The sequence below is a fragment of the Aotus nancymaae genome, unplaced genomic scaffold (genome assembly GCF_030222135.1).
Source record: "Aotus nancymaae isolate 86718 unplaced genomic scaffold, 86718_ANA_hifiasm-v0.15.2.pri h1tg000008l, whole genome shotgun sequence".
NCBI classification, from domain to species: domain Eukaryota; kingdom Metazoa; phylum Chordata; class Mammalia; order Primates; family Aotidae; genus Aotus; species Aotus nancymaae.
Genome location: NW_026988419.1, coordinates 24,753,458 through 24,766,130, shown reverse-complemented (window position 1 = coordinate 24,766,130; position 12,673 = coordinate 24,753,458). Strand labels below are relative to the sequence as shown.

The following is a 12,673-nucleotide window of genomic DNA, read 5'->3' as shown; positions in this document are numbered from 1 at the left end:
AGGGAAGACAAAAATGAGGAAGAGTTTGCTGGTGCACACTTTATCTCATTTGAAGATGTAATTACCATCATCTCTCACGTGGATTACTCTTCGTCCTGCTTACTCATTTGCTAGTCCACATATGATAATCTGGAGAATCTTAAGAATATAAATTTGATCATGTCATCTACTTGCCAGAAATACCCAAAGGTTTCCAGTTGCAGTCAGACTAAAACTCAAATGCCATTGTCTGGCATACACGGCATGTCATGGAGCCTGCCTGCCTCTCATCCGGTATCACACTAGCCTCCATGTAGCCCACTGAGTTAGGGCCACACTATTGCTTCCATACTTTCTGTTGCTTAAGCTCATTTCTGCCTCCAGGGCTCGCACTGGCTATTCCCTTTGCCTGGACTGCTTTTTCCCCACATTTTTACACAGCTGGCTACTTGTTCTTGTCACTCAAACCCACTTGAATATCCCCTTCTCAGAGATACTTTGTTGAGTTCCTCATTTAATATATCCACTGTATTACTCCTTTTAAAATCACTCATTATTTTCATGCATAACCCTTATCATTTTGCATTTTTCTCATGTGCTGTTTACATTTTATCCATGCCTCTTCCCTTCTAGATCAGGGAACTTGTCTGTCTTGTTTACGTTGTTTATCCCTGCCCCTGTCATGCTGAACAGCTACCACACTGCATAAGCTCAATAAATATTTTTTTAATGAATGAAACAAAAGGTTTCTTTGTATTCCTACTATATAATACTTTATGTTTTCAGCATTTATAGCTTATAACTTCCTCTTACCAAGCAGGGGACAGGTATTATGTGATCTATGAGTAGCAACATAAATGAAACTAATATGATATAAACCTGTTCTTTGTGTATCTTGGAGTGTTGTATTTAGTGACTTATTTGGTTCAGCTGACACCAAGGAAAGATCTCAAACGGATTTAATGTAAACCGTAAGGATTTGGAAACACTAAGAGAGAATAGTTTGTATAATTATTTTAAGGAATCATAAAAAACAATTTTTTAACATACACATTTTGTCACAAGATGCTTTAGTGCTGTTAGTTTCATGAGTCAGCAGTGGGCTAACATTCTCTTTTGTCTGCAGGGTTTCTTTGTGTCTATCATCTACTGCTACTGCAATGGAGAGGTAGGTTTGTAGGAACCTCGGACATCCCACAGGTCTCACTTCAGCTTGTAAATGGCCATTATCATGTGTCCTGAATCTCTTTAGAATTCCCAGGATTTATAGGATGGAATGGATGAGGAGAAGGAAGCTATTTTAATCATAAATTATTTTGGAAAAGAAAGAATTAATGTAAATAACCTAAAGTCTTCTTCTTCTAGCACTTTTAAATGTGAACACACCTGTAAACTCTGATATTAAAAACCAACTTATTGGAATACAAACAGATACTTGGAAGGACAGTGAATGTCATATTCCAGTTAATACTTAAAATTCTATTCCATTTCAAGCTCTGTACAAAACTCAAATGTAAGTTTTCCTGGGACAAATTCATTCAAATATTTTGATGTTTTTTGAACTATAAGATGATGATGGGACAATTTCAGTTCATTAAGGAGTTGGCTGGAGAGAAGTAACCACACTAGATAATGCATTTTACCTTGTAACTTTTAACATGCCCTGCTGTTGGATGAGCGGCCATCTTTCTTTTCTCAAATTTTAAGCTTGCTGCAGGCCCCAGAAGTGCGAGGATATTTTTATTGTGGTAGACCAGCTGATGCTTCTGATCATGTTTAGGGTTTGAACATTGTGGCATGCTAGTCCAGTGCTTGCAAAAAGAGCTTAAATTAAGTAGTAACTCATTAATTTCCTGACTTACTTCTGTATTGTTCTTACCTTATTTTGCAGAAGGGGTAAGTAGATCAGTGTAAGAGTCAAAGAAAGAGGAAAGAAACACAGAAAAGCAGCTCAACAGTCAAAGGCGGGTTTATTTTAGAGAATAAATCTGGGAGGGGCTTCTGGCTGAGTTAGGTCAGAGAACCTTCTCTCTTACAGACTAAGAGTTTTTGAGTTTGAGGTGGGAGAGCTTATCACAGGCTTGGACAGCTTCTTTTTCTCTTTGTCTTACTTATCTAGGAGGGAGAGTTTTTGTGTCTCTTCCCATACATCTTCCTGCAGCTGCAGGTATACTGCCCCCGCCCCACACCCCTGCCACCCCCAGTCTGCTTTTAGCTTCCCTATCTTAGTGCACCAAAGGGAAAGGAATGTGCTTATTAGGGCACACTGTTTTACTGGGGCCCATTGTATGAGTGTGAAGTTTGGTGGTTACCCAAGAAGCTTTCCCCACTTCCTCTGTGCCCAAGCTGTCTTATCTGTGTTTTACTGTCTGCTCTTTCTGACTGTTTGTTGTTAGAAGATAAGTGATTTTCTCAAAGTGCATGAGGCTAGAAAGAGAGCTGCAACTTAAAGTGGTGGTGTTTGTCCAAGATGATGGTGCTTCTGTGCTGTCAGTCAGGTGTTGATCAGTCAGATGAACAGATAGAAGTTTGTTGTTTCAGGTGACATCAGCATGCCAAGTTTCCACTGCTTCCCATGGAACTTCCAAATAAGTTCCCTTCTGAAAAGTTGCGATCCAAGTAGAATTGAATCTTCAGTAGTAGGGATGGAAACAAGAGCCCCACCCTATGCATTTGCAGTGCCTGCTTTTCTATTCATAAACCTTCTTTTCTCACTCTTACTCCTCCAGGCTGCCTGTGCAGATTGATAGCATGACAGTTACATTTCAAATTGAGTACCTTCCATGCCATTCCTTAGCCTCAGTTGGTGTCAAAGACATCAGCAATTCAAGTGGTTAAAACAGAGTTTATTCTGTAACTACTGACAGTAGGTGAAAGAGCAGATCCCAATTCCAATTCACACAGAGGTGATTTGGGCATTTTAAAGGAGAATGAGAGAGGGAGGTGGAGTGTATGGGCTCAGTAGAGTCAGAGAAGTGAAAAAATGTTTGGTCAGTATAAACACATTTAGGCTAGCTATGCTAGCAAGCAGGCAGTTATCTAAGTTAGAATTCTATCTTCCCACAGAGACTGGGAGACAAGAGGCCTTCTTCCTCTTGATGATTCTATTTTGAAGGGATGGCTCTCAGGTCCTTGAGAGAGATGCTTCTGAGTTATAACAGCTGCATATTTACAAGTGTAAGCCCTTTATAGTAAATGCCCTAAGAAAGGGGAGTCATGGGCCTATTATCAGGTGTGTGCTGGCTACAGCAAATAGTAAATTCTCCAGGCAGCACTGAGCTTTCTCAGGCAGGCACTGTCAGTGGCTGAGATCATCTTACGGAAGCCACCTCATACTGCTAGAAGCCATGCTTGAGTTTGGGTGGGTTTCAGTGCAGGAGTTCCAATGGGCTTGTCATGTGCTAAGCGAGAGTTCTGAAGTTCTCACTGGCACAGTTTATCTTGACTTTCTCTTCCACCCCAGAATCTCCTTTTTCTCTCCTGTATGTCAGATATATGTATTGGCTGCATTTACACTTCTATTTAGATTTGGATCTTGGACAAGTCCCTTTACCTCCCTCTAACTTTCAATTTGCTCACCTCCAAAACTAACACCTATCTCAAAGGTTTTTTGAGGTTGACAGAAAATACATAGATAAAGTCCCTGGCACATAAAGGAACCTCAATCAATGATCACTGCTGTCATTGAAATCAAGGCAAACATCCTTGTAACAAGGCTTCGGGCTCTCCCTTAGGATTTCTCATGCACAACATGTTTCTCATGGCTTAGGTTCAGGCAGAGGTGAAGAAGATGTGGAATCGGTGGAATCTCTCCGTGGACTGGAAAAGAACACCGCCCTGTGGCAGTCACAGATGCGGCTCAGTGCTCACCACCGTGACGCACAGCACCAGCAGCCAGTCACAAGTGGCGGCCAGCACGCGCATGGTGCTTATCTCTGGCAAAGCTGCCAGGATCCCTAGCAGACAGCCTGACAGCCACATGACTTTACCCGGCTACGTCTGGAGTAACTCAGAGCAGGACTGCCTGGCATACTCAGTCCACGAGGAGACCAAGGAAGGTAGTGGGAGGCAGGGAGATGATATTCTAATGGAGGAATCTTCCAGGCCTATGGAATTTAATCCAGACACTGAAGGATGCCAAGGAGAAACTAAGGATGTTCTCTGAATGGACATTTGTGGCTGACTTTCATGGACTGGTCCAATGGCTGGTTGTGTGAGAGGGTTTGGCTGATATTCCTATGCTTGAGTTCAAAGGCTGAAAATTCAGAGTTAAAGTGTTACTAAAGAAAAGTTTTTAGGCTCTATGAATCGGCTCCTGTAAATACTAAAGACACGAAAAGGCAAGTGTCAATGGTGTAGTTTATTACCTTCTACTGGCATCAAGTCCTCCTCTAAATTGATGTATGGTGTTTGCTCTGTGATTGTTCATTTTTCTGCTATTTTTGGGTAGGAAAAAGTGTCAATTGCTTGCCTGTAGCTTTCTCTCATATATATCACCCTAAATATAATGATGATCATTTAGTGTGTCTCATTTTCCTTTTAGAAACTAGTATTCTCTTATTTCTTACTTTAATGTACTTCTATCATTGCACTTATTTTGCCCTTGCATAGGAGCAATTAAGATCTAAAAAATATATGTGGGAAGATAAACTATCTAAGAACAAGTACTTGCTGGAAAATTAGTAGGCTGGACATTGATAAAATAATGCATTTATAACAATTACAGGTGTTTCTAGGAACAAGGAAAATTTCTCAAAAAAGAATATTTCACATATCCCTTCTTTTGAATGTCCTCTTTGTGTCCAGCCAGACCACAGGTCTTCACTCTTTCTTCTTTGTAAACTATGTCATGTAGAAATGTTTCCTTAGTGAGCTTGAGTCTGCAAATTGATTTTGTTTGTAATTTACTTTGATAGCACATCAGGCTGCATCTATATATTTTTCTTGTTTGATCTATTACTACATTGTAAATGGCATGTGGGATCAATTAAAAGTTTGTTTTAAAAATATATTTGGATCACTTTAAAAAATGTTTCTTTCAACATCTCACTTTATTTTTGAGAAACAAGCAAACTTTCCTTCTCCAAATGTATACATATCAACATTTAACTTTTGTACTTTACTGAACTTGAAATTTCAGTATGTTGCAGTTTTGAAAACATTTATTGAGGGCATGTTACGTATCAGCAGGCATCCTCCTGGGCTCTTACAAGCATTCATTTATTTAATTTCACTATAATTTATGGAGTAAGTCTTATTACTGTCACCCCTTTTGCAGATGGCAGTGTGACTCATAGAGGTGGAGTTAACTTGCCCAAAATTGCACAGCTGGTCATTGACAGCTCTATTGACTTTAAGTCCCATGTTCTTAATCATTATGTTGTATTGTCACCAGTATATACATAGCCTATTAACCCATCAAAAATTCAATGAATTCTGGATAGAGAGTGCTTGGGACTCTTGCTTTGGAGTGTATTTTAGGCTCTTATCCTCATAAAATTTCCACTCTGGTGGAGAAGACATACACCTAGAAAATAAAAAAAAAAATCACAGAACAATGTATTTCCAGCTAAAATGACATGGATCAAGCTGACAAACCCTCTTGAAAAATATTAAACTTCCTCTTTATGCTTTTCCTTTCCTTCCTCTTTTGTACCATAGCCTGGGCCATTTCCACCCTTCCTGTGTAGAAAGGTGTCATTGTGCATATGTAATTCACCTGATTCAATTCTATATTATTAGTTCCCCAGGGTGCCTCCCTGTTAGGAGAGAACCATCGTGAGCTGAGTCAGAGATTAAGTTCTATTGCTAATTATTTTACACAAGGCTTTATAAAATCCCTTACCTTCCTGTACAGTTCAATTTTTCCATCTTTAAAATGAAGACAATATCTGTCTAGCTCAGAGTGATATTCTGTATTAAGGGAAATCACATGTTGAAATTACATGTTGAAAACATATCCATACAGATACTTGGTTTAGGTTCTTGTTTTAAGTTAAATCTCATTTTACCTCATTATATTATAAAAGCTCACATTAGTCACTATCTTATAGGGATTACTAGAATGGATGTATTTTGATAATATAGAAAATATAAAGAGTTCTTACTTTTCAAGCCAACTCCAAATTCTAAGGCTAGACCACTATTACTTTTTTTTCATTTTCTTGCTGCCTTTGAAGACAGAATATTTCTTTACATTAACAAGTATAATAAAGTCCTCAGAGTTTCCAAGATTATTCTTAAAGCTTATCTGTTTGTTAATTCAACAAACATTTACTTATGTTATAATGTTATAGTTAACCCCAAGTTGCTCTTCAAAGAATCAGTACGTCAGTATGTTCAGCTCTCTTATTCTTTCTCTATTTTAAAGTTTAACTTCCTTGTAATTCCAGTAAACAACCTTCTCCACCAGTTCTAATCAGTAGTTCACATCTATTCCCCAGTCCCCAGCTCCATCCTGACTCATCCCAATCACCTGCTCCAGTCACCTGCTCCGGTCACCTTCTTTGACCTAGGTCACCCCGGGCTACCTGCTCTGACCCGCTCATAACTGTCCTTCCTGCCAAAACACACACCCTGCCACTCCAGCTCAGACCCTGCTCTCTTTAAAATAGCCAATCAGGATTAGTCTAGCTTGTGTGATCTAACCCTAGTCAATAGGGGAATGACACAGCAGTAGGGACCACACTGTCAGGCTTAAGTACCCCTTCCCGCCTTGTCCAAATGTGTGGCCACCAGTGTTCCATCCATGAGCTGTACCATTCTATAGAAGTAAATTGCCTTGCTGTGAGGATTTATCTCCGAGGGCTATTTCTTTTGTGGCATCAAAATTTTACTTATAACACTTAGAGCCTATTATGGACCAGATACTATGTTAAGCACTGACCCACAAAAAAGAGCAAGGCATAATCTATTTTCTCAAGGAACAAATAACTTCTTAGTTGCTAGGGCTCTTGATCTCTCTCTCAAAGATGGAGTTTTGCTATGCTGCCCAGGGTGGTTTCAAACTCCTGATTTCAAGGTATATTCCCACCTGAGGCTCCCATGTAGCTGGGACTACAGGAGCACTACACTGTGCCTGGCTTAATCTCATTTTGTGCACATGTATTTTTCCTTCTAGGTTTTGATAATGTCTGCATCCAGTTAGTCCACACAGACAATAAGTTATGCCAGTCTGTTGATTTTATCTTATAACATATTAGACAGTTATTGAGGATTGGCTGATCTAGATCCACAGGTGCAAACTACTGGCTCATGAGCTAAATTTGGTTCATACTTTTATTTGCTCTGCCAGGGGCTCTGAAAATATGTTGTTCAGTTGCCAAAATTTAAAATTTGAGCTATTTCTCATAAATTACACTTTCTAAATTATGAAAATACCTGAGGATTTCATGAGACAACCATGAGCTGGTATTGACTCATGGCTAGCCTATTCAGACAGGCCAAGAGCTCAACTATGGCCAGGTAGGCACTGGGCAGTATTTTGTTACTGTTGAAGCAGGAAATCAGAGACTTGGAGAGACCTAAGGGGGAGCATTTTATTTAATGCAATCATGGGCTCAGTGGAATCACTTCCCAAGACTGAGCAAGGTACAAAGAAACTGAAGGCCTTTTAAGCACTTTTGTGATACAGGATGACGAAGCAGGAAGTGATTTTACAGAACCAAGAACAAAGAGCAGTTCATTAACCTGTGACATGTCTTATGATGTGTTTTACATTTGAAAAATAGCATTTTGAGAAACACATTTTACAATTTTTAGGCTTTATCTGTTCTGTGACCTTGTAGCTGGTCAGCAAGAAAAACAGGAGCCTCTGGATGCCTGGGAACTTTGTTAAGAATGTGGGGAGGATAGATAAGGTTGAATCATTTACTGAGAGTCAGTTAATTTTAAGTAAAGCTGGGGAGTAGGTTTTACACTGAACATAACACAGTAAATTTTGCTTTATTGTACAGCAATGGCAAATTATTAATTTCCCTCTTTACTGTCAGAATAAAAAGTAACTCTAGGTGCCTGGGCTCTGGACACATTTGGTCTGTGTCCTGTGATTTAGATGATGCACTTATATAAAACTAAGCAATTGATTTCTAAAATGTTGTTGAATGATATCTATACAGTTTATCATTTTTTTTCTTTTTTTATTGCAGTTTATCATTTTTAATGAAATGAAGCAACCAAATATCTTTAGGGATAATAGAATTTAATTGTAGCTTGACATATCAACAGTTACTCTGTTTAAAAAAGCCTATTTTAAGAGGGAAGCTCATCACAATTTCTGTATTCATACTGTAGATACCAACCATACTATTCAAAGATTCACTTTCTACATAATCACTCTGAGGTACTTACCTGTGGAAAACATTGTCATCTTTTCTAAAGAGTTTTAAACATCTTATTTTATGGGTTGGATATCAGTTTTCTTCTCTCTTTAGACTTGCTCTGCCTATTCAAGTTTGAGGCCCTCTCTCTAAGACACACAGGGAAGTAATTGTTCAGTAAATCTCTTAGTTGTGCATCCAGAGAAGTACTAGGCTAAAAAATTGGCTTTACTATGGTTGTTTAGGAATAAAATAGAAAAACAATTAATGTAACCTGCTTTATTTTAGAAACTGAGCATAGAATTTTGGGTATATTTTATCATATAATTATTATAACACACAATGGTGTCATTATCCCATTTCAAAAATGTAGAAACAATTAGAGAGGCTAGATGATTCGTTGCAGATTAAAGTGGAGTGGCTGAGTCAGGATTTGAACCCAGTCTGTTTGACTCCAAGGCCCCTGATCATTATTTCACCTATGTGGTCTTTACTTTCTTTGTGAAAAATGTAATAATAAGCCAAATCATTAAGAAAACAAGAACTAGTTTCAACTATTTTGAAGATAAAATTACTAATAATCATGAGAATGTGAAAAACAATAATTATATAATTGTAGTTTTAGATATAAACATCCTTATCTCCCAGTATTTTGTGACTATCAGAATAAAAGTAACCTGTAAATCCAAATTCTCCTTTCAACACCATCCAAAATATGTAACTAGATATAAAAATCTAAATCCTGTTCTTAAACTGCCTCATAAGACCATGGAAATTTGCCCACGTATTGTTGTAAAAATAACTTTGAAAAACTTTAAATTACTCATCTGTATCACATTTAAAGACAGCTTTTATGTAGGTTTCCATTTATTCACTGTTATAATAACTACCCAGGGCAATGGAATATCTATAAATGGTGCAGAAGCCAGGGAAAATGGGCTAATATTCTTATCCCTTACTGACTCTTAATTTAATACTATTAACATTTAAATTCCATTCCTCTTTAGACACCTAATCTCTATTTAAACTACATTTTATTTTGGGAGTTTATATGGTTTATTTGATTAATGATTTAAATGATGAAATATGAAAACAAGATTAGTACCTAAAGGTGTCATTTGCACACATTTTTTTCCCTCATCTCCTGGACATACAGTAGATTCTTGCTGATCAAATACGTTCCAACATTTACCCAGCTTGACCTCCCCAGAGCATGGCAACAGAAATCTGTGCCTCAGAAAAATGCCAACCTGAGCAGGCAAAAGGCAGGCACCCCCAGTTCAGCTTGATTTCAGGGGCCCTGGAGGCACTCCTTTCCAACTCCATTCCAGTTGGCTAGCAGGGCATCTAACATTTTCAAAGGCAGAGTATCTTGGAAAGAATGGCTTACTAAATAAGAACTCCTTAAAATCTGCACATGCCTTGAAAACTGCAATGGCTGATTTAATCTTGTTGGATTTAGTTTTGGGGTCTGATTATGAACAGAATAAACCAAGAAGGTTTTCACAGCTTTTTTTTTTTCCAAATAGAAAATGACTTCTTAATATAGGACTTTTAAACAGGTGCTGTTTCTCTTAAAAAAATCTTATTTTATTCTGGTTTAATAATGAAAAAAAAAAAAACAGAAAAACTTAGATTGAGAAACAGTTCATCAGTACTTAGATTGAGGATGCTTGATCAATACTCCTGAAGACTGTCAGGGTCAGGAAAAAAGGAGATAGACTCAGAAGCTGTCATAGGTTAGAGGAGACTGGCAAGACATGACAACTAAATGCAGTGTGTTACTTTAGGTGGGTGATGGAACAGGAAGCAGGGATTAATGTTAAAACCGGTATATCCAAATAAAGCCTAGAGTTTAGTTATTAGCAATGTGCCCAATGTATAATGGTAATATAAAATGTTAACTATGAAGGAAACTAGGGGTCAGGTACATAAAAAATCTGTACTATTTTTGCAACTTTTCTATAAATCTAAAACTATTCCAAAATAAGAAGTTTTTTTAAAAAAATCTCACTTTACCAGTTTAGGAATAAATTAAGTAAATAATCACAAATATTAAAGTCCAACTCAACTTGAGTTTTCCATGTCAAATATTTGATGTGCTTGGGCTGACATATCACAAAATCACACACCAAGATTCTTTAGTTTATAAATATATACAATATCTATTCTACTTTTGAAAATAGCTAAAAATTACTGAATGTTTTTATCTGAAAAGGCCAAATACTTATTTTTAGCTGTTTCCATACCAAACCTTCTGCCTCTTTCAAATTTAGTAACTACACTGTAAATTTTCCAGTTTTAATGTCTGTACAGTATTTTATCTTAGATGAATTTAGGAATGTTTTATGTCAATGTAAGGGTTTTGAAGCCCTTGGGGAAAAATGATAAACTCTGAAAGTGTAGTCTATGGCCTTAGTTTTAGGAATCTTCCCCTCATCACAATTCTTTTTGGTAAAGGTTCATTGCCACCCTCCCACCTTCCAGATCTTTTGAATGCTATTTTTATTCTAGCTGAATTTCTATTACAGTGAAAAGTAGTTGGTAAAATGTCATATTTAGAGTTCAGCTCCTATAATTTTATTGTATTGGTTGTAATATTTGTAATATCATTCCGCATGTAACAAGCACGTCTCTGCAGATTTCCTGTTTGACAATTGCCTTTTTGTGAAGTTATCAGTTTCCATCATGCAATCTATTTTACATGATTTTCTTTGTAAATAAAAGTTACAATAATCCCATTGTTCTCTCATTACAATTTTCATACACATATACATTGATTGATTCGAGTTGGAGATAAGTAAGGGGGATAACTACTCTTGTAGTGTGTTAGGCTGTATGCTTATAATCTTTGAAACTGCCAACTGAGCAACAGTGGTATGTCAATTTATTCTTTTGTTTAATCAACATCTATTGAACTTTGACTAAAAACAATTGAGTTTAAGACACAGAAATAACAGACTGCTCTTTGATTTACAAATTCAACTGCTCTCAAAAAGCTCACAGCTGAATTTACTTATTTATTTAAATTTTTTAAAAATTGCAGTTGCTTTAGGGATACAATGGTTTTTGGTTACATAGATGGATTGTATAGTGGTGTTATCTGGGCTTTTAGTGTACCCATCATCCGAATAGTATACATCAGTGGTCCCCAAGCTTTTTTGGCACCAGGGAACGATTTTGTGGAAGACAATTTTTCCACTGACTGGAGTGTGTGTAGGGGGAGGGATGGTTTTGGAATGATTCAAGCACTTTACATGTATTGTACACTTCAGTCTATTATTATTACATTGTAATATATAATGAAATAATTATACAACTCACCATAGTGTAGAATCAAGAGACCCCTGAGCATTTTTTCCTGCAACTAAATGGTCGCATCTGGAGCTGATGGGAGACAGTGACAGATCTTCAGGCATTGGATTTGCATAAGGAGCGTACAACCTAGATCCCTCGCATGCACAATTCACAGTAGGGTTTGCGCTCCATGAGATCTAATGCCGTTGCTGCTCTGACAGAAGGTGGAGCTCAGGCAGTAGTGTGAGCAAGGGGGAGCGGCTGGAAATACAGATGGAACTTTGCTCTCTTGCCAGCTGCTCACCTTCTGCTGTGAGGCCTGGTTCCTAACAGGCCATAAACTGGTATTGGCCTGCCTGGGGATTGGGGACCCCTAGTGTACATTGTACCCAATTGGTAGTTTATCCTCTCCCAAGCCCCTCCCACCCTCCCCTCTTCTGAGTTTCCTGTGTTCATTATATCACTCTTTATGCCTTTGCATAAACATAGCTTAGCTCCCACTTAGAAGTGAGAACATTATTTGTTTTTCTATTCCTGAGTTACTTCATTCAGGACAATGGCCTCCAGTTCATTCAAGTTGCTGCAGAAGACAATATTTCATTCTTTTTTATGGCTGAGTGTATTCCATGGTGGGTATATATACCACATTTTTTCTCCATTCATAGATCGATGGACACATAATTTGATTCCACACCTTTGCAGTGCTCACAGTTGAATTTAAAAACTGTTATGAGAGAAGACAGTTATGAGGGTGAAAAGGGGAAGAACTTGGTTTAGATATGGAGCAAAAAGAAGACTTTCTGGGGGAGGTAAAGTGGAATCTCTAAAAGAGATGAGAAGTGAACAGGTGGAGAAGTGAGGAAGATGTTCCAGGCAGTTGGAATTTAGATGGGAAGCTACAAAAGTGTGGGAGAATTTAGTACATTTGGGAACCTGCAAGGGTTTCAGGATGAAGTGTGATCTGGGAGGGAGGAGACATAAGCACCAAGGCTGGAGAGGCGGGGAAGAAAAAGACTGGGAATGGCTTTTATCCTCTGCTTTGCCGGTAAAGATGGTGAGGTCTAAGTAACAGTTTTTAA

General features: G+C 37.9%; 1 protein-coding gene across 1 annotated transcript in view; it reads left to right on the top strand.

Annotated features, from left to right (window-relative positions):
- The window catches only part of PTH2R (parathyroid hormone 2 receptor), a 105,003-nt gene extending 100,015 nt beyond the window's left edge, over nucleotides 1-4,988 (top strand). The window contains exons 12-13 of the mRNA XM_012446226.2: nucleotides 1,106-1,147; nucleotides 3,749-4,988. Coding sequence (XP_012301649.1) covers nucleotides 1,106-1,147; nucleotides 3,749-4,144 — 438 coding nt within the window. The 3' untranslated portion in view covers nucleotides 4,145-4,988. The remainder of the gene's footprint in view (nucleotides 1-1,105; nucleotides 1,148-3,748) is intronic.
- Nucleotides 4,989-12,673: the final 7,685 nt, after the last annotated feature.